This window comes from Marmota monax, unplaced genomic scaffold (genome assembly GCF_021218885.2).
Source record: "Marmota monax isolate L192 unplaced genomic scaffold, Marmota_monax_Labrador192_F-V1.1 WCK01_AAM20220418_F8-fsc00031, whole genome shotgun sequence".
Lineage (NCBI taxonomy): Eukaryota > Metazoa > Chordata > Mammalia > Rodentia > Sciuridae > Marmota > Marmota monax.
The window spans coordinates 18,343,163-18,364,253 of NW_026695197.1; the positions used below are offsets into that span (position 1 = coordinate 18,343,163).

The 21,091-nt window shown below is 53.3% G+C and overlaps 1 protein-coding gene across 8 annotated transcripts in view; it reads left to right on the plus strand.

The window, feature by feature from the left end:
* Window positions 1–21,091, plus strand: part of Ctif (cap binding complex dependent translation initiation factor) — a 268,365-nt gene that overhangs the window by 90,287 nt on the left and 156,987 nt on the right. For all 8 annotated transcript variants that reach the window (XM_046428328.2, XM_046428327.2, XM_046428333.2 and 5 more), the window contains one exon: window positions 712–787. In XM_046428328.2, coding sequence (XP_046284284.1) covers window positions 712–787 — 76 coding nt within the window. The remainder of the gene's footprint in view (window positions 1–711; window positions 788–21,091) is intronic.

Consider the following 21,091-nt stretch of genomic DNA (forward strand, 5'->3'; position numbering starts at 1 on the left):
CCAAGTTCTAAGCGCCTAAGCACTGATCTATTAACTTAGTCTTCCAAACTCTTTATGATTTTAGGCAGTACCATTATCCCCATTTTACAAATGAGGACACTGAGGTAAGGAGAGCTTAAGTCACTTGCACAAGGTCACCTGGTTAGTAAGGGATGCAGCTATGGGTCAAACCCTGCAGTCTAGTGCCAGGATCTGCAAACTTCAATATGCAAGAACTAGACCTTTGGCCAGTGACTTGGGCCCAGCTCCCTGGCCTGAGGGCACGCCCACCCACGGAGCCCAAAGCAACACCAGAGCAGGCTTTCTTGGCTGTCCTGAGGTCAAACCAAGGAGGAAGGACGTTCCATTGATCTCCTGCCAACCGCTGCCAGCCTGTATCACTTTGGGAAAGTTGCTTGGTCTCTCTGTTCCCTGATTTTTCCTTCAGGGCAGTGAAGCAAGATGGAAGCACTCTTGCGGGGCGTTATGACAGACTCCGGGGTGTTCATTAGCCAAGAGTTTGGCATCTTTGCCTGGAGGGTCAAGGGTGCCCTGATTCCTCTCACCTCCCTGCAAGAGGATGTGCTGGAGGGCAGAAGACCTTCATCCCAAGGCCACTTCCTAGGCTGGTTCTGCAGGTTCCTCCTGACTGTCCTGCTGTCCTGTGGCCGGGCTGGGACACGATGCCTGATGACCCCTGCTTGCAACGCCTTTCTGTCTTTTCTGGCCTAGGTGTGGAAAAGGGAAACTGGAAGATGGGGATGGCATCAACCTGAATGACATTGAGAAGGTCCTCCCGACCTGGCAGGTAGGTGCAGGGGCAGGGTCTCTAGCCCAGCCTCTCAGTCCTGCTCTCCGCCTGGGCGGGGGTCTTGCTTCAGCAAGGGGTGAGCTGCATGTACAGCAGGGGCCGGGGGGCAGGGGCAGGTGCTCGCCGTGGACCAGGGTGTCCAATGGGACAGCGTATGTGACAGCATGCTCTTGGTGATGCCGTGGGCAGCCTGCTGGGTGGCAGGCTTGATGTCCTCTAGTTGAAATGGGCCCTGTGCCGGCAACTCAGCCAACTTGGAAGTTTGGCCGCCTTGACCTGAGGCCTCCGAGGGCGGGCACCCTGCAGGGTGTTCAGGTGTGCTGCTGGGCCTCAGTGGGCCCCGGGCTATCTTTAGGCTTCTGAAGAGTGGAGCTGTCCACTGTGAAGAGTCCAGCTGTCTGCTGTGCTGGCTCATTTTGTCATCGGTTGGGCTCCTTTCCCAGAATGGGGCCAGGCTCTGGGACAAAGAGGATTGGCTCAGCAGTGGGGCGGTGAACCAGGTCTTCAGCTCCCGAGTGCTGGACTTTGAGCAGAAATAGCTGCTCCCAGGTATGGGGTGGGCCTGCTGCAGGGCAGTTAGAGTAGTAGACCCTCTGAAGGGACAGCCTGCCACTCCTGGTGACCTGCCACCAACCTCCAAGGTGTCGTCACCCTGCCCTGCTCGCTCCTGAACTTTGATGCTGTCCTACCCGTGCCCATTTGCTCTTCCTGTCCCTGTCCCCTTTCCTGTCTCTGCTCAAGCCTGGGCCCTGGCAGTGAGTCACCCCTGAGGCCGTGCTTCACTCCTGAGGGGCCTGGTGTGGGCTCTGCTCTTTTCATCCCCTCTTGGGGGTTTATTGATTTGTTTTTTTAAAGACCTGGAGGCTTGTAGTTCTGTTGAATTTGGAAGTTCTTCATCCATCACTGCTCCTCCGTCCCCAGCCTGGGGCTCCGACTGTGTGTCCGCCCTGCTTCTTCCTGTCTTCTTGGTGTCACCAAAGCTCGGGTTATTTCTGGTACTTTAATTGTGGATAGTTCCTCTGGCTGAGTCTTCAAGTTCACGCGTCTTTTCTTTCGGTGTCCAATCTACTGTTGACCCCATCCAACGTGCTGCTCACTTTAGATCCTTATTTTTCATCTCTGGACGGTCCCCACAGACCTTTTCTCATCCCTTCCGTTTCTCATGGCTTGTCCTGTCTTTGGCGAGCACCGGGGACCCGTGTCTCACAGCTGCTGTAATGTCCTTCTCTGCTCATTCTATCATCTGTGTCATTTCAGTCGGTTTCTATTAATTGATTTTTTTTCCCCTCCTGGTTGGGGAGCATAGTTTTCTTTGAAGGTCTGATAATTTTATATGAGATGCCAGATCTTAGGAGCTTAACCTTGTTGGGTATTAAGTTTGGTAGTTTGTGGGTTGGTTGGTAGTCCTTTAAATATTCGGGGCTTTATTCTGGAACAGTTAAGTTACTCCGATGCAGTCTGATCCTCTTAGGGCTTACTTTTAAGCTGGTCAGGGAAGAAAGACTAGTTTAGGGCCAACTTTGCACCACTGCAGAGTCAAAGGGCCCTTCTGAGATGGCTGCCTGATGCCCTGTGGCTTAGGGGGTGTTTTTTGCCCTGACTGGAGGAGCACAGACTGGTTCCATTTCTTTGGGCCTTGGAAGCAGACACACACACAAATTTATACTCAGCCGAAGTCTCGAGGGCCTGCATCTTCTGGATTTCTCCTTCTGTACGGCTCTCTCCTCTCTGGTACTCTGCCTGGGAAATTCTAGTTCCTTGGGCTCCCTGGAGTGCAGTGAGACCACCAGCTCTGCTTGGACCCCTCTCCCTGCATAGTGAATGCTAGACTCTCTTTGTACAGTGGACTGGGTCACACACAGTGGTCACCTCAATACAAAGGACATGTGGTGACTTTGTGGTGGAGAGACCTGGAGGCTCCCACTTGGCCAGGTGGTCAGGGTTAACACTTTCAGTGGTGGGATTGGTGGGTGCCTGTGCTCTGAGGCACTGCACTGAGAAAACACAACATCGTTTCTGAGACGTTTTCTTCCAAGAAAGCACAGCCTGGGTGTGCTCCTGAGGAAACAGGACTCTAAGGCTGCCTGGACGTGAAGGGCAGGACAAGGCTGAGGAAGTCTTCCCGGCCGTGGGAGCCTGGAGAGGTGGATGACTAAATGCATCGCGTGCCCCTTGCTGAAGTCCTGGACAGAGGGGGGAGTCGAGATTGTGCTGGGACAGAGGATGGGAATGGGGTCTGTGAGCCGGAGGGTGGTTTCACTTGCAGGACAGTCTCCTGACCTAGTGGCTGTGTGACGATCATGTAGGCAAGTGTCCTTGTTTTTGAGAAATACGTGCTAGAATCTTTGAAGGGTCGGGGCCTCATTTCTGCAGTTGGTTTAGAAAAAGGTCACAGGGTGGTGTGTAGATGCAGGGAGGCAGCGAGGAGCACACCTGGTGAGGCATTAATAGGGAACGCAGGGAGATTCCCGTACTTTCCTGTGCATTTGGGGAGGGGACAGCAACAGCATGGTGTGTGAGTGAGGGCGGTGTCAGCACAGGGTCTAGATTAATCGTCACTGCTAACGTAAAGCAGCCATGGCTCTAAGGGTGACAGGGCCAAATGCTCCAAGTGACTACTTTCTCACTCCTGCTCTAAATGCCTGCAGCACTTGTTACTGATAGGACACATAAATTTGGAAAAGCACGTCTAGGTGAAGAACCAGGTGCCTTCTGCCCCGGGGGCGGTGTGCAGGTGGCCTCTGAGCCAGAGGCCTGGGAGCATCAGGGCCAGAAGAGAAACAGGTCTGACTACCTGCTCCTGTTGGGTGACTGTGTCCTGCCCCTCCAGGAAGCAGACTAGAGGGCAGAAGGGAAAGGAGAGCTGGCCACTGGCCAGGCGAGAAGCAGCAAGGTGCAGGCCACACACTGAGTCCTTGACCCAGATGAAATATGGCCACCAACGACCAGTCAGGGAGTCTTGGGCTCATTCCTCATCTTTATTCTGCCTCCGCTTCCTCCTGTGTAAGACGAGATGATAACCTTGCTACTCCATCAGATGACTGGGAAGGCCAAGCTCGAGATTCACACGATGCCCCTCATCAATGCATGCATATAATAGGCACCTGCTGTTGTTATTCTCAGGACTCAGCACTGTGAAGCAAGCCCCCACCTCTATGGGGCCCTCTTTGTTAGGAGGTGGGAGGAGGGAGCAATTCTCACCCCCACCCCCCTCCCTGTGGATGTTTCTGGTGAAGAGGGGCATTTCTGCTAGGGGCAGGTTGGATAATGAACCACACAGTTGCCACACACAGCCACCAAGGCCACGTGTGACTCTCTTCCTGTGTGACATCCAAGGCAGCCCAGAGAAGTTGGACCAGGGTCCAGGGAATCAGACTCCCAGGTGGGCCTTGGTCTATTCCTCCAGAAGATGCAGTTGGGCCGGATGAGGGTCTGGAGGCCATGGTGGCTGTGATGGGGAGTGGGGGGGAGTCTGGAGGGCCCCCTTCCGGCTCACAAAAACCAGGAGTCCGCGAGCGCTTTCACTTGCAGAGATGGTTCTTCTGCTAAATCAATTTTGAAAATTATTAGCTGGAGGTCTCTCTGAGCCTCCATATTCTGGGGGTTTTTCTTCATTCAAGAGCAGTAAATCAGCAAGCACCCTTGGTGCTCCAGGGCCCATGCGTGATGCTCAGCTCTTGAGGCTGCTGGGAGAGGAGGTCATTGTCCTCGTCTCCGTCTTCAGTCTGTAGCACAGAGTGGAAGGGCTTTGACCTTCACACACGCACAACCCAACACGCACACACCATAGACACGCCACATACCACACGCAGGCACACATATGCACACACATACACAACCACACACGGACACGCATATTGGATGTATACCACATGCTATATGTACACATACATGTGTACCACACACACAACATCACACACACACACACACAGAGGCACACACACACCAAGGATTTTCATGAAACGTTCAGAAAAACATCAGCAGACAGGTCCCTACAGCTGTGGCACTGGGCTGAGGCCACCGGGATTTCCTGGGAAGCTTTGAGGCCCTCTGCTGCCTGGGATTCACCGGGGACCCACTGCACTCGTCGTCTCTTGCTGCATAACAAATTGCTCAAAACTTGGTTGCTTTATTATTTGGGGAGCAGCTCAGCTGGTGGTCCTGGGCCAGGGTCCCTCCCTTGCGAGGCTGATGGCCAAGGCTGTGGTCATCAGAAGGCTTGCCTGGGCTGGAGGTTCCCTCCCGTGGTGGCTGTGTCCCGTGCTGAGGCCTGGAGGCCTGTTTCTTGCCACAGGGGCCTTGTAGCAGAGCAGCTGCTTTCCCCAGAGCACAGGATGGGAGAGAAGGGGTGAGGGAGCGAGCGTCCGCCCAGAAGGGAAGGCCTCTTCCCAGAGGAGGTGTTTGCCAGGCACAGGCGTGGTGGCATGGGCAGGTCCACCCCGAGGCGTGCACACCTGGAAGCCAGGATCCCTGGGGCCAGCCTAGAGGCTGGTGGCCACGCCCACTGGATCATACCCAGAAATCTGTATCTTTAAAGCATTATGGGAAATTCCAACTAAGCAGGAGTTGCCAACTGATCCTGCTCATGGCTGGACCACCCCTTGGAGGCGTTGGCATTTCATGTGGGCCCCACTAGGATGAAGGTGACAGGTCTCTCCATCCCAAAACACAGCTCTCTGAGCAAAATTTCAGGTTCTAGAAAAGCACGTTGGGATGGCCTTTCTGAGTGTCCCCCAGCCCTTCTGTAGGAGTCCTGGGCCTGGGCAGGGATGAGCAAGCTCCTGAGTCTCTCCCAGGCAGAAGTCAGGGTTTGCTCCCCCACCTTCTACCTGGAGGCAAGAAGGAAAGAGGAGACGGAGTGGTGTGACCTGCGCTCACTGCCCACCCGCCCTCCACTTCCTCCCCTCAGAGGAAGAGAGCCACGAGAGTCTGTCCTTCAGCTCTGTCCATCCCTGTTCTGTCCCCCAAATCTCCTGACCCCATAGAGTCCCAGACCCCCATCTCTGGCCCTTTCTGTCCTTGTTGAAACTCTTCAGCAGACAGGAGGCTTTGCGACTCAACCCGGGACACCTGCCTGGCCCCACCCCTGGCCCCCCACATGTCTTGTTCCTTCACCGTCTTTGCTGTCTCAGTGCGGTTCCCTCTGCCTGGAATCCAGCTCATCCGCTCTGCCTGGTGGGCTCCTCGTCCTGGCCCCGGCCACTCTGTGAGGCCCTCTCAGATGCACAGGTAGAGTCTGGGTGTCCATCTGCTGAGTTCCCCAGACTCCCCATTCCCTCTCCTATGTGATGGCTTCTGTCATGTCACAGCTGCTCGGTTTTCAGGCTTCCTGAGGGAAGGTCCCTTGTTGGCCCACCTGAGGGCCAGGGCCACATGTCACTCATCTTTGAAACCCCAGCACATGCCTTCTTGAATGGATACAGTTCAAAGTATCCTCCTAGGTGCATCTTAGAATCTGTCTGGTGGGTGAGACAGAGAGAGAGCGAGAGAGAGAGGAGAGAGAGGAGTTCTGTCTCCTGCATTGGGTCCATCCCTCTGCCTGCGGGTTTCTCTTGCTGTTTTCCAGCACAACTTTGACATCCAGCTGGCTCTGCTTTTGTTGCTGAGGTTTCTGTGATACTTCTTCTTTGACAAGATTTTCCCCTCGTCTCCTGTGTTAGGATACTGTAGACCACCATGTTAAACAAATCTCACTGGCTTCATGCAGACTTTTATTTCTATCTTCCTGAAATCCTGAAGGTCTGACCATTCTTTAGGGCCTTTCCTTGGGGCCTCAAGGATCCAGCTGGATTCCATCTGTGGCCCTGTCACTCGACCATGGCATCCAGGGAGCCTGGCGGGGGCAAAGAGTGAGCTGGAGGGTCTTGCTTGGGGTCTTACATGCTTGGGCCCAGAGGTGTCAGTTTCAATCATAGCCTACTGGACAGTTAGTCACATGCCACGCCCAACTGTGGAGGGCTGCAGGAGTGGAGGTCACACGACTGTCCGGGGGGGGGGGGCAGCAGATGTTTCTGCTGAATCTCCCTCTTTCCTCCGCTTGCTCACTTAGCTAGTCTTTGCAGGCGAGTGCTTTGCTCAAGCCTTGTAGAGAGAGAATTGCACAAGACAGAGCTCCCCATGAGGGCATGGTCCAGGGGAGGAAATGAGACCTGGATATGGACATCCATGCTGCTCTGTTGAGGCTATCAGTACCTGAGCAGATGCTGTGCCTTGTCCAGGTCAGAGGCCCTGTGAAGTCCTCTTCCTACATGATCCTCCTTCCTCCCCCAAACAACTGCCATCACTGAAGCCTGGGGCTGGAGTGAAAAGTCCCCAGTGGTCCCTGGGCTTAATGCTGGTGGTAGGTCTCCTGGGAGCTCTAACTTATCTCTCAGTGGGAGTTGCACACGGGGCTCCTAGGAGTAGTGTGTGGTCCTAGGAAGTGGTGCCTTCATTGGGGTCAGATGCTGACATCTGGATATCTGTCCAAACCCCCTTTTAGCTAAAGCACAGGGCCCTATCCCTGATTGTCCCATCTGGCTGTGTTTCCACGGTGAGAAATGAATTCAAGGTCAAGTATCAATCACCACGGTGCTCACCTCAGGGACTGTCATTGCTGGAGCTGCTGGGCTCAGGCCCTCGGAGCTTGCCCTGGCCCCGGGGCAGCAAGGCAGATAAATGTCCCTGTCCAGGGATCACACTTGTGCCACTGTGAGCTGCAGCTGCCGGGAATGGTCTCCCACCCACAGGAGGCATCTAGCTGGTTAGTGAGGGCTGGTGTGTCATAGTGGTGGTGTCTAGGCCAGCGGTCTGCCTCCCTGTGCAGCTGCAGGTGAATTGAGATTGGCATTGCTCCCTGAGGGCCCTGATCAGGGGAGAGCAGCAGGAGGCGATGTGGATTCAGGGTCAGTCATGGTTCCCGTGGGTGAGACCAAAAGGCAGGGCAGAAGCTGAGACGAACAACTGGGCTGAGACTGGGGTCCTGGGGAACCCTGTGAGCGTACGTGCCATCCATGGTGCAGGTCTCACCCACGTTTTGGGCATAACCATTGTGGACTGCATTTGAGTGGCAGGGGGCGGGGGTTGGCCTGCTTGCCAGGTGGCAATGATGGCGCACTCCCAGCCCACCACTCCTAACCCAGCTCCAGGGAGCACGCAGATGCTGGGGTTGTTAACAGGACAGGAGGCTGCATGGCGGCCGGCCCCCACTAGAGGGCACCAACGCATCACGGCAGGCTCCACAGTCCAGCATCCACGATGAGAAGTCCGGTCTCCAGCAGCCAGAGGTGTCCTTGCCCACCTGCATCCTTATGAGTGCCCAGTGTGCAAATTGTCCCCAAAATGACTCCACTCAATGCTCAGGCCTTCCCTTGGCACAACAAGGAAGAGAATGAGGAGGTGAAGGGGGAGGCACACCCAGGTCAAAATGTTCCCCACTGTTCAGAGGCCTGACATTCCTCTGAGCCCCTCTCCTGCCCAGGACCCGGGGCAACATGTGGCTACTCCCAGGAGCACAGCTGCATGGACAAGGGGGCTGCCTTCCCATGGAGTAGGGGTACATGTCTCATCGCCCATACCCCACAGCTGCCCCTGAGCCTGCAGGGCAGACAGCCACTGGTGTGGGGCTTGGGGGGTTGGAAGTATTGGCTTCTGTCCTCAGAAGATCAGGGCCTGGAGGCCATCCTGAGAGCGAGAGATGGACGCCATAATCCAAGCCAAGGCAAACTGACGGAGTTCAATGTGAAGCCAGGGTGGAGGCTGAATAGATTCTGATCTCCTTGGTACATTCCTTGCCTCACCTCTGGAGCAGGTGGTGGCCCTTCTGAGCCCCAGCCTGGCTTCTTCTTGGAGATGTGGTGACTTGAGGAGCAATTTCCCCTTGGACCTGTGAACTCCACCTTGCCCTGCGCTCCCTCAGCCTCCTTAGCATGATGTCACTAGAGAGCCATCGGCAGGCATGTCATTCCTTCTCTCCCTAGAATGTCCCTGCACACAGGGCCTCTAGGCCCTGCAAAAATGCTACCCCCTGACTCCACACACTGCCCTGGGTGGTTTTGTGTCTTATACAGAAGCCCAGTTGAAAGACATTGTCGGATCATCCAGTATCTTGCCCAAGGCTTCCTATTAGAGCTTATCTTGATCATTTTCCTTGAATTCTCTTTAGGCAGCATATGTCTGCTCTTTTTTGTCTGATGATAGGAACTACACAGCCCGACTCACGTCTGCTTTTGCCTTTCTGTTTTGAAATTTTGAAGCTCAATTCTGTGTCTGTTGGCAATTAATTATTAGCTCACTCTGCCTGGGTAAGGCCCATTCTCTGACCTCAAGTTACTGAGCTAGTTTAGGAGAACAATATCTGCTTTGTGAAGTGGGCCTGGCGTACACACTAATCGAGCACAACTCTGTCTAGCTGGATGTCTGGCCTCGTGGATGTGCTCAAGGCACTCCCTATGGAGGGGCCCAGAAGAAAGTCAAGTGGCTTCCTGACCTTATGAGAGTATGTTCACATAGGCCCCAGAGAAAGGAGAAGAGGCAGCCAAGGGAGGGATCCAGGGCCACTTGGCCTTCCCCTGTTGGCCTCAGACTAAGACAGTGGACATTCTGTACACACAGATACTAAGGAACATGAGAGGCAAAGGAGCTTTCAAGATGAAAATGGTAACCAGGATTCCCCCCACCTCCCGTGCTCTGGAGTAAAAATGGTGGCAGACGCGAGAGCTGCCTCATTCCTCCTGTAGGTGGCGCTGCTGCTCTGTCACCTCGGGGATGGTGGTCCTGTCGCCCCACGCAGCATAGACGCTGCAAGTGGAGCAGCTGTAGCCAGGTTCCCAGCCCTCCGGATGGGAAGCAGTGACTTTATTGTTCCCTAGAGCTATGTCAGGGCTGTTGCCAACTCTTCTGGAAACTTCCAGGATATGCTAACGCACAGGCACAAGGATAATCCTGAAACACCTAGGAAGAGTCATGTCAGCACGGCCCCACCTTGCACCCCGGGCCCTGCTCCTCCAGGTGCTGTTTGCAGTCACCATGAAGGGGCGGTCTGACCTCATTCATTCAGTCCACCACTACTGACCAGGGGCACTGCTGATGGGCTGATTGAAACGCAGGTCCCGTGAGCAGACACCCTGCATCTCCTAACTTCCCCAAGTGAGAATCCAGCCATGACCATAACACAATCACACCCACCCTCACCAGCGTTCGCTGAGCGCTTTCTGTGTCCAGGAACCATGAAGGTACTTGCTTTTTCTTATCTCACTTCCTCTCTCTGTGTTCCATGCACCACATACAACATGCTCTTGGCCACATTTTACAGACATGATGTCTTTGGTCAAATGTCACCTTCTCAGGAAGCCGTGTGAACACTCCATCCCCAGATACCCTGCCCCCTCTTTATCTTTTTGTCCCCACAGTGCCCGACACACACGTTCTTTATTTAGTGTCCCCTCTTCTCCCACTAGAACATGTTTCCCATGGGCACATCCAGGGGCTCGTGAAAGATTGGTTGAATGGCTGAATGAGCCCTGACCTGCTCCTGCAGAGGGTCTTTCACCCCGTACCCTGATCCAGAACGTGTGCCTCTGCCACAGAGGACACGACAGAGCCCCGTCTGAGCACCACAGCTGCCTGCGCTGCGTCTGAACTCACAACTGCGAGGCGTTCATCCGGCTGCCACGTCACAAACTGAAGAACTGAGATCAAGTCCCTCACCCCGAGCATAAAGCTTAGAAGTGGGGAGCCAAGACTGGAATTCAGGTGGTCCGGCTGCTCTGTATAAACAGGGAGGATGAGGAGGAAGAGGCCCTGGAAAACTCTTTTCTAATTCTAAGTGACACCAATCACGCATACGGCAAGTTAGGAGACATGCCATTTCCTTAATAAGTATGAGCCAGAAAATGCATAGCTTGTCTTTTCTACTTCTGAAGGTGATAAAGACAGAAAAAGAAAGCAGAACGAAAAGCCCCCACTGACAGCTTTGAAAGAGGAAGAAATATGATTTTTATTATTTCTAATCAGACAGGTTTACAAGCACCACCCCCAACCCTCCTGACCCAAGGCCTCACATGGGCCATCAAAGAGGACCGCACACCTAGGAGACCCCTCTGCCTCTCACCGCCCCTCCCACGAGTGCTTCCTCCTCAGGACAAAAATAGGCGGCCATACAATAAAGGAGACCAGAAGTTCTTCACTCCGGGGTTTCCTGTCTGAGGCCTCCAGGTAGCAGGGCCCGTTGGGAATGGGCAACGTGCTCCTCCAGACAGACCTATTGTTATTTTTGTTGCTTGTCTTTTTTTTATAGAAGTGATTATTTGGGGCAGGGGTGTGTGTGTGAAGACTTTTGCTGGTGACAACCAGGAAGGTCTCTTGGGAAGAGGCTACTGACTGATTCTGGACGGGTTCCCACGCAGGTCTTCCCCTCCCACCTCCAAGGGGTAGGATGCCAGGATCAGAGGTCAGAACCGCTTTCTGGGTTGGCTCCTAGGGATCCAGGGAAGTCGGACTCCCTTACATGATAGCCTCGATGATCCAGAACAGGGCTGGAGTCTTAGGGGTTGACAAACTGGGCTTCACATGCCAAGTCCAGCCTTCCAGCTACTTTTTTGCAAATAAAGATTTATTGACACACATTTGCCCAGGGGCCACACCGCATTTGCGCTGCAGTGGCAGAGCTGAGTAGCTGCGTCACAGAGCCTGTCTCCTGGAAAGCCTAAAATATTTACTTCTGGCCCTTTACAGAAAAGGATTGCCAAACACTGATCTAGAATATAAACAGACCAGAGCCCTGAGAGTTCAACCAAGTGGCAAAGTTAATCCTAAAGTTAATTCACAGTAGTCATCCAAGAGTTCTTCTCTCTACTCATGTAATTCATCCCAAATAATTCACTCTGGGCTTTCGTTTCTTCAACTAAGTGGGAATCACTTAACTTTTTTGAATTGCATTGCCAAACTGTGCTAAGGGTCAAGGTACAAGCCAGAGCATGATGTGACGGTCATGTGTAAGCTAAAAACACACTACAAATGCAGAGGGCCTCCTTAAATGGCACCATTACAATAGGACACCAGCACAGAACGGTGAGCAGGATGGTTGAGGAACCACCCAATAGGTCCTTCCTTGAGCAGAGACTGATGGCTTCCTGCAGCTCCCTCTGAGACTGAGGTCTACCAGGAAGACATGTGTCTGCCATCAGTCTGTGTCTGGGGACTCCTTCCACTCACCCCTTCCTCTTTCCTGGTGGGTCCTTGGAAGGTGGGTCCGGAAAGCCTTGGGATCTAACCAAATAGGAACCCAGCTGGATGTTCTGAGCAGGGACATGTACAGTCTAAGGTTTGGGAAACCAAAGGCTGAGGTCTACCCTGTCCCCCTCCTGGCCACCAAAGGGAATTCCTGGGATTCTGCACGCCTCCCCACAGTGGCCAGAGAAAAGGTTTGTTAGAGACAGATCAGGACTTTCTCTAGTGGGTAGGACACCTGGTCCATGCCCTGCTTTGGGCTAGACCATACCCAGAATCCCTTGCTGAGTGCCAGAGGGCCCCATCAGTCAGACGGGGACAGCCTTGGGTTCAGCATGGGACAGAAAGCACTTGGGGGACAGCAGGCCCGAGGAGGACAGATGGAGGACTGCTTCCTTCAAGGCCTCAGGCCACAGCTGGGCCAAGGACATCACCCAGAAATACCCCACCCCCTGCAGGGGGAATGAGCCCAGCTTGGGAAGAAGTGCCAGCAGAGGTGCCAGGCACACAGCGCCGTGAGCAGGTCCCAGGATGGCCCAGGCAGCCCTGTCTACGATGCTCAGAGTGGGCCACCTCCTGCCCACTCCAGCAGCCCGAGGTGAGCAGTGTCACCCACCTGCAACCTTACTGCCCCTGCCCTGCAGCACCTTCAAGGGGCTGGCCTCATCTGCCATTTTGGTGATGCCACCGTTGATTTGGGCCAGTCCTGGTTAGCAGGGTTGCACACTGGTCCAGCACCTGCCCACTGTGCTTTGGCAGCAGACAGAGCCGCCAAGGCTGGGGGAAGAGGAAGGTGTTGCTGAGGGTGTGAAGCAGCCTTTCTTCCTTTATTAGCCAGTGGGCCGTTTCTGGTCCTGTTCTCCTTTCTGGCAGCAGTGAGGTTGGGGGCGGAGAAGCCTGGTTATTTTCGGTCACCCCGGCTTCTGTCACTGGGAGTGGTGGTGGGGGCGGACAGGGCTACGTGCTCTCCTGCAGGCATTTGTGAATGGGCCCCGGCTCCCAGGCCGGCTGCCGGCAGGCGGCCCCCCCAGAACACGGACTCTCACTGGTTGGACAAGGTTTTTTTCTAGCATTGCAGCGGCCCGGCCGGAGGAAGCTTTCTTCTGGCCCAAGAACAATACCAGGGTCAGCCCAGGGACCTCCCTCCTACACCCTCTTCCTTCCATTGTGAGCTCCTGCACAATCCCAGGCCTCGCCGCCTCGCACAGCCAAAGGGGGGCCGGGGGTGTCGGGCCCAGGAGAGATCAGCAGCGTGTGCGATACCTCCAGCACCGCTACCTCCACTGCTCAGGCTGGTTCTGGAGCTGGCAGATGACCACCCAGCATGCGTGAACGGCTGCTGGGTCCCTGTGCTTTGGAGGGGCTGCCAGCAGGGCAAGGCCCCTGGCTAGATGGAGCTACCCTCTCCCCGAGCCTCAGGGAATAATAGCAAGCCAGGGCCAGGAAAGGCCTAGAACCTCTGCCCACTGCCCCATTAGAAAGACAAGGAAACAGACCTGGAAAGGTTAAAAAAAAAAAAAAAGATTAACCACACTTTTTATGGCCCTGCTTAAAAATTATTCACACGTCCCTTAGGGCTTGCAGAAAACCCTGGACTTTCCTCCTGGATCCCTGCAGCACTTACTGTATACCTGGAGCAGGGCTGCCCCTCCACCGTCAGTGTGTACCCCGACATCCCTTATTCATCTCTGCAACAGTTTCTCAAAGCGTGGTCTCCAGCCGTGTCCGCTAACAGCATCAGAACTGTCCAGAAACGCATGTCCTTGAGTCCCACTTCATAGTAGCCATGGGTGGCCCAGGGATCTGCATTTTAACAACCCCCCACCCCCACTGACTCTGAGCTTCAGTTGAATTTTTTAGTGCTGGGCTGGAACCCAGGGCCTCAGGGACACTAGGCAAGGGCTCCGCCGAGGTACACCTGCAGCCTCATCTGCAGAAGGGAACATGGCTTTAGGACCTGCTTGCGGCAATTGGCTTTTAATCACTCGTCGTTGGTAACTTTAGTGAGTCATTGACGTCGCCTTTCCCTGTCCCCTTCTGTCGAGGCTGAAATGGGATGTTTGCTGAGGCGGGGTGTTTACTGTTGTCTGTTTGCGTTGCTAGGTGTCAGACCCGGGTCCACATGTGCTAGGAAGTGTTCAGCCACTGAGCCACGTCCCCAGCCCACTTGGCTGGGCGGTTTTTACCATCACTTTGCTCAAGTGAAGGACAAAGAATCTGGCTCTTTTTGGCCACCCAGAACAAGGATTTGAAAAGGCTTAGGGGTTGGGGGACTGTGTGCCCCAAATGACCTCTGGGCCCCCAAGCCCTGGGTGGACCACAGCCAGTTAGAGTTCCTGGGAGGCTCATTACCTTTGTGCAGTCAAGGTAGAAAACCTCAGCCACACGGTTCCCATGGTCAGAGCAGCCCCTGGTGGAGGTGTGGGGCAACCTTGGCCTCTCGGTGGAAGAGAGTGCTGGCCTGGGCATTATGGAGCTTCACGTCCTGCAGTGGCTGGTGGTCAGAACCTGTCAGCAGTGACCCTGAAGCACACTGGGTGGCAAGCAGCTGGCCTGGGACTAAAACAGTGGACTCAAAGCTCTGTCTGCACAGGGGGCGTCACAAGTCGATATTAAGGTTCCACGAATAATAACAGAAGTGCAGCTGCAGGCCCGGGACCTCACTGTGGAAACACAGGACATCATGGCCGTGCCTGGAAGACACTGCTGGCCTTTCTCCCTGAGGTTCGGTGGTCGAGGTTTTTGCGCAGTGAGCCCAGAGGCAGGGAGCCCTCTCCTGGCCCTGAGCCTCACCTTCCCACTGTGAACAGGAGCGAAGGCTCCCCCGTCCTTCAAGGGCCAACTTGGATGCTCCTTGCCCACTCTTGGGACGCTTCTCGTTGGAAGATCTGTCTGGCGATAAGGCATCGTTTGTATTCTTGTGCTCTTCAAAGGCTCATTTTTCCTTTGGGTCCCCAACCCCCAGGAGACCTTCTGTCTGGCGTGATGCAGCCCGCTCCCTCCCACAAACCTCCAGGCGTGCATTCATTATGGTGGCAGCTCCAATGTCACCAGCCACTGGTCACCTACAGACCATGTCCTTCAGTTCTCAGAGGGCTGCCAGTGTGGGGACCTCACACCCTGCCGAGACAAAGGGTCGCCAACTCTGAGGTTCAGGGCCCAGACTCCCGGGTGCTCACTGGGACCCTGTGGTTCCATGAGGCCAAGGTCTATGGCCACGATGTGGCACCTACGTTGGGTGGCCACTGGGGCATGGACCTGCGTGGTGTCTGCTACACGTGGGTGCTGAGGTGTCAGGAGGGCTGAAGCAACTGTGGCTCTGCGACATCGCTGAGGTGATCGTGTTCATCCACTTCCACCTCCTACAGCTGGGTCTCTGCCTAAACCACACTCATCTCCAATTCCTTGGTACAGTGGGTGCCATCGGTTCAGATGGGATTCAGAGGACGGAAAAGAGGGGTTGCGCTGGGGAGAGCTCCTGCCTCCACGAGGAGATGGGTCCAAAGACTGAGATCTGTCTACGCATTTTTCCATCATGGCACGTGCTTGTAGTTTGCAAAAGTTAAATAATTCTAAAGGGTCTAAAACAGAATATGGCAGCTGTCTGTCCCCTTTCTTCCAGCTCCACTCCTCAACCCTAACTACTTTCCACTTATTTCATTGGTTTTTTTCTGGTGGCACAAACATATTTCTAAAGTGGGTTTCTGATATCTACTGTAATGTTCTTATCCTACTCTTTTTACGTTCATCAATTTTGCATAAGATATGCTGATTTCTTTATTGCGCTACATGAGGATGTTGCCTTCACACCACCATCCTCCCTACAGGCACTGATCGCTCAGTGACAGGCTCGTGGGCTGAGGAGCTTGTCATTAGGCCACTTCATTGTTGTACGACCTTGAACCTAGATAGCATAGCCTACCACACACCTCAACCCTGCAGAGTAGCACCCTTGTGCAAGCGATGTGACAGTGACCAAAGAGTCATTGTGCAGTAAGTGCCCATATGTCACATTCTAGTTAAACATTTAGATTCATTATTGAATCCTACTTTCCTTTTCTTTTTATTTTGAAAAAAATAGACTTAACAGGAAATTACGATCATAGCACAATGAATTCTTGTGTTTCCTTTTGCCCAGATTTTCCCCAAGTGTTAACTTTTTGATGGGGAGGAGGGGATTGGGATTGAACTGGGGGGTACTCTACTACTGAGCTACATCCCAGCCCCTTTGATTTTTTACTTTGATCCAGGGTCTTTCAGCAGGGAACTTGAGACCTCCTGCCTCAGGCTCTGTTATGGTTTAGATGTGGTGTCCCCCAAAAGCTCACGTGTGAGACAAACAAGAAGGTTGGGAGGAGGAATGATTGGGTTGTAGCCTTACCCTAATCCATGAATTAATGTCTGATGGGGTTAACTGAATGGTGACTGGAGGCAAATGGAGTGTGGCTGGAGGAGGTGGTTCACTGGGGGCATGGCTGTGGGGTATATATTTTATATCTGGAGAGTGGAGTCTATCTCTGCTTTCTGATCACCATGTGAACTGCTTCCCTCCACCACATTCTTCCACCATGATGTTCTGCCTCACCTCGAGCCCTAAGGCATGGAGCTGGCCTTCTATGGACTAAGACCTCTGAAACCGTGAGCCCCAAAGTAAACTTCTCCTCCTAAAATTGTTCTGGTCAGATCTTTTAGTCACAGCAGCAGAAAAGCTGCCTCCTCAGTCATGGGATTACAGGTATGTGCCATCTCGTCTAGCCAGTGTTAACATTCCACAGAGTTTTGTATCATTCTGTCTTATCATTTTTTTTTTCATAATGGCTTGAAGAATAAGTGGCAGACATGGTGAAACTTTACCCTTACATGAATGTGTTTTCCTAAAATCAGACATTCTCTTACCTGACCACAGTTTAATTATCAAAGTCAAGAAATTAACACTGATTGCATAGATATTAGACAATCTAAGACTTTATTTAAATTTTGCCATTTGTCCCACTAATATCCTTTATAAACAAAGTTTTTATGGGTTGTTATTTCTTTTTGTTGTTGTTTTCTGATTTAGAACCCAAGATCACACTTTGCTGTTAGCTGTCTTGTCTCTTTTTCTCCTTGGTGACCTTGACATTTTGCAGAATACAAGCTAGTTACTTTGTAGAGTGTCCATCAATTTGGACTTGTCTGATGTTTCTTCATGATTTCATTTAGGCACTTTTTTAAAGGAATGTCCTAGAAGGGCCACGTCTCCTTGCTGTGTCTTACCAGGAGGCACAATGACTCGATAACCTTGACCTTGACCCTCTGGTTAAGTTAGCAGTTTCCAATCCTCAACACTATAAAATTATTATTTTCCCTTTGTAGTGAAGTATCTCACAAGGATATATCCCTCCATTGTTTTTGGCAATACTTTTACCTGAGTTTTGGTGTTCATTCATGGTTGTTGCCCCAAATTTGCTGGTCAGCAACTGGTGATTCTCTAATTTTATGTACATTTATGATTTTCTACTAGAAGAAAGATCTTCCCTCTCCCATTTATTGGTCTTTTTATCTATTTATTTGTTCTAGTGCATAGATTTTATTTCATTCTCAGAGTTATACTCCATTGCTGTTATTATTTATTCTGATGCTCAATTGTCCCACATCTGACCAGTGGTAGCTCCTCCCAACTGGCTTCTGTGTATTTCTGAAATGTCCCCATTATGTAAGCACTTCCCAACTTCCTGGCACAAGGAGCTGTTCTGGGCTTATCTGACACTTCCTCTGTTCCTAGCCCCAGAACCCACTGTTATCCAAGGAGCCCTGGTATGTTTGCATGAATGGTGTTTAGAAACCAAGATCTGGCACCAGGTGTGCTTACTGCTGCCGAGTTCCCATGAGTTTTGACCCTGCTCTTCCGTTTGGAGTGCCTGGGTGCCCAGACCACAGCCTCTCTTATTCAGCTTCTCCCCAAAACAAACCTGGACTTTCTGCCTGGGAGTGGAGACTAGCAGTTAGTTGCATGGCTGTGTGGGGTGGGGAGGGGATGCCAAGTCCCATCGTCATACTTCTATCTGGTTCTGCCCCCTCCTCCCAGGACCAGCCCCTGCTTTCCTGGTGCCTGTGTCTCCGGGCCCTGAGCTCCAGAGGTCTGCAGGCCATGTCAGTCTCAGCCACATTCTCTGCTGCACCTGCTACACTCAGGTGGCACCTGTCCCCGCCTTGCTGAATTGTTGGTCACTCCTGTTCACTTTCTGACTTCTCAAAGTCTGTTGAAACCTCTTTTCTTGCTCTCTGTGCTTTTATACTTTTTTTTTAATTATTGGGAAAGGGGGAGTTGACATAAAAGCAAGTGGCCAACCCACCGTGTGAAGTCAAAAGCCTGATTTAGCTTGATTTTTAAAAATTAGGCACTAATAACAGGAAGAGTAGAGGGCGAGACTGAGCCTGGAGTGCTTGTCAGGAGCAGCCACAGAGCAGATGTTGTCCCCCGGGAGTCTGGTGATAAAGTGATCTGTCCTCGGGATCCAGGCAGGAGAACTGGCCTGTGGCTGAAGCCCTGGATTCGTTGTCACTGGAGTAGAGTATACAGGGGACAGTGGGACATAACTGAATGCCAGGAAGGAGGTTCTTTTCTTCCTGGTTCAGAGAGCTCTAGGAAGGTTCTCCCCTGCCCCTCCCCCACACACACATTGGCTTTGCCAACGGGGAAATGAGCACCCAGGGCAGAGTGGGCAGAGTGAGAACCCCCAGCCAGCATCTGAGGGGCCTGGGAAAGTCCCAGGACTCACACCTGATAGAGGCCTCCCACTAGAGCCACAAGTGTTCAGAAACCCAAGGAGAAGGCTCTACTGCCCTCGCCCCCTTGGGGTTCCATTTACACCTGCCTAGCTTTGCCCTGGACCCCTCTGGGGGAAGGGCTCCACCTGAGGGTCCCTCCTCTGGGTTCCTGGGGGCAGGGCTATCCTCCAGCACCATGTCTGAGAGGGGGCCGTGCACATGGTCGGCATTCAGCCCGCTGCGGGACCTTGGAGCGGCTGCTAAGGCGCCAGAGCGCGTGAGCGAGCCCAGCCTCCGAGAGCTGCTGGGAAGCCTTCAGGGCTCCAGGTCGCGGCTGGCCTCTCCTCCTCCATCTCTTCCCTGTGGCATTACTAAGAAATGTGACCCCCCGTCCCACCCCCAGGGGTCGCCTGGTCCCAGAAGGCCTCATCCAAAGTACACTGTGTCCCTGCCTTCTGCCAGTTCACATTTCAATAATCAGCACTCTGCAGTTCCTGAAACCATTTGTGGAGAACCATTTGTGGTCGCTCTGTCTCTTTACATGGGAATTCCTGCCCATTTCTGGGAATGTTAAATATGCGAGGAGCCCCCCAGGGCAGGCAGGGCAGGCTTTCTGGCCTGGGACATTGCATCTAGTGATAAAGAGGCAATAACCCAAGAGCTCACCCTGATGGACGAGGGCCCGTCAGCTCGTGGCTCTGTTAGCTACTGCTCCTGGGGGCCGGGTCACAAAGCCCTCAAGGGCAGGGACTCTGGGAACTTCCTTATTACCTGGAAGGGTTCCATTTCCAACCAGTCCCTGGCAAGGATCTGTCCTAGGAACAGGTTGTCGCCTCAGGCCCTGATGTGTGGGCCAAAGCTGGGGGTACTTGGATAGGGCTGGTGGCAAGGAGAGGCTTGGGTAAGGACAGGCTCAGGGGTAGGAGATGCCAAGGACGAGTTCCTAGACCAGCCCAAGAGAACACGGGAAACTTGGCTGCCTGGCCCCAGTGTCCAGGACAAGGAGCAGCCTGCGTCAGATGGTAGAGCAAAGAGGCGACATTTTTCCCTGGGCACGGCATCTTGAAGACCACCTAGTCACCATTCCACACCAGTCCCAACACATCATTCCAAATAGGGACACTCAGGTCCTTGATGAGGAAGTGCTGGACCCAAAGCCATTTAGCAAATCCAGCCACAGACCTGGGGCCCAGTGTCCCCAACGCACTGTTCTTCCCACACATCCCGCAGTGGCTTGCATGATGAAACTGAATGATGGGGTCCTCATGTAAGGCTCACGGGACAGCTGCCTAATAATTTGTCCTAGAATTTCCTAGGGATCCACATCAGGTAGGTGTAAAGGACTCATCACTAAAGGGTCTGTCCATGAAATGTTGTGTAGAAAGGAAATTAGAAAAAAGGAGAAAGGAAAGGAAGTGACGTAGCTGCTCCGCCTCTGCACACCTGTCCCCACTGGCATTGGACCACAAGCCCATGTAAGCTGCTGACCACAGCCCCGGCCACCAAGCCAGGGGCTCCCTGGGGCTGACTCCTGAGTCGTGCTATGTCCAGAGCACAGAGAGATGGAGGGACATCCAGAAAGATGAAATATTCCTTGGGGGCTGCGACGTCACCCAGGTCCCCTGCATTGCCAGGGGGCCCTTGCCCTGGAGTGGTCTCCGTCCTCCAAAAGGTGTTCTCAGGCCGGCCGGGAGCTCCTTGTCAGGAGCTTGTGACACAGGAGCAGTCCTGCCACACCACAGTGTGGCACAGTGTGGCAAGTCCATGCGAAATTTCTCAACACACTCACACAACAGCCTCTGCCTGAAATTGTCACAAGAATGACTCCCGAGGCTGGGCATGCGGCTCAGTGGTAGAGCACCGACCTAGCATGGGTGAGGCCTGGGGTTCAGTCCCCAGTAACACCCTCCCCAGAAAAGTGATTCCGGTCCATGACTATAGAGAGAAATGGGCATCTCCCAGCGTTGGACAAAGCCTGTGTGAGCAGCGTCTGGTTCTCATTTTAAGCAAATGAAGTTGGAGCTAAATACCTGGGCCATTCATTCATTTTCTAGAAGGCCAGAGTGGAATTTAGAACATTGCCAGATGGGGAGAGCTCTCTTTTGCAGGGTCTATTTACCAGCCACGTGGTGAGGTACCTGCTCAATTTCCTCAGGAAGAAGGAGTCACAAGGTAATAGAGTGCTGTGCCAGAAAGGCTCTTTTAAGGTCACCTAGTACAGCTCCTGTCACTTTGCACTTGGCAGAACTGAAGCCCAGACAGAGCCTCCTACTCTGAGCACAGGGCTTCTGCTCTCCCCGGCCCAGAGCAGATGAGCTGGCATCTCAAGACTGTTATGGGTCA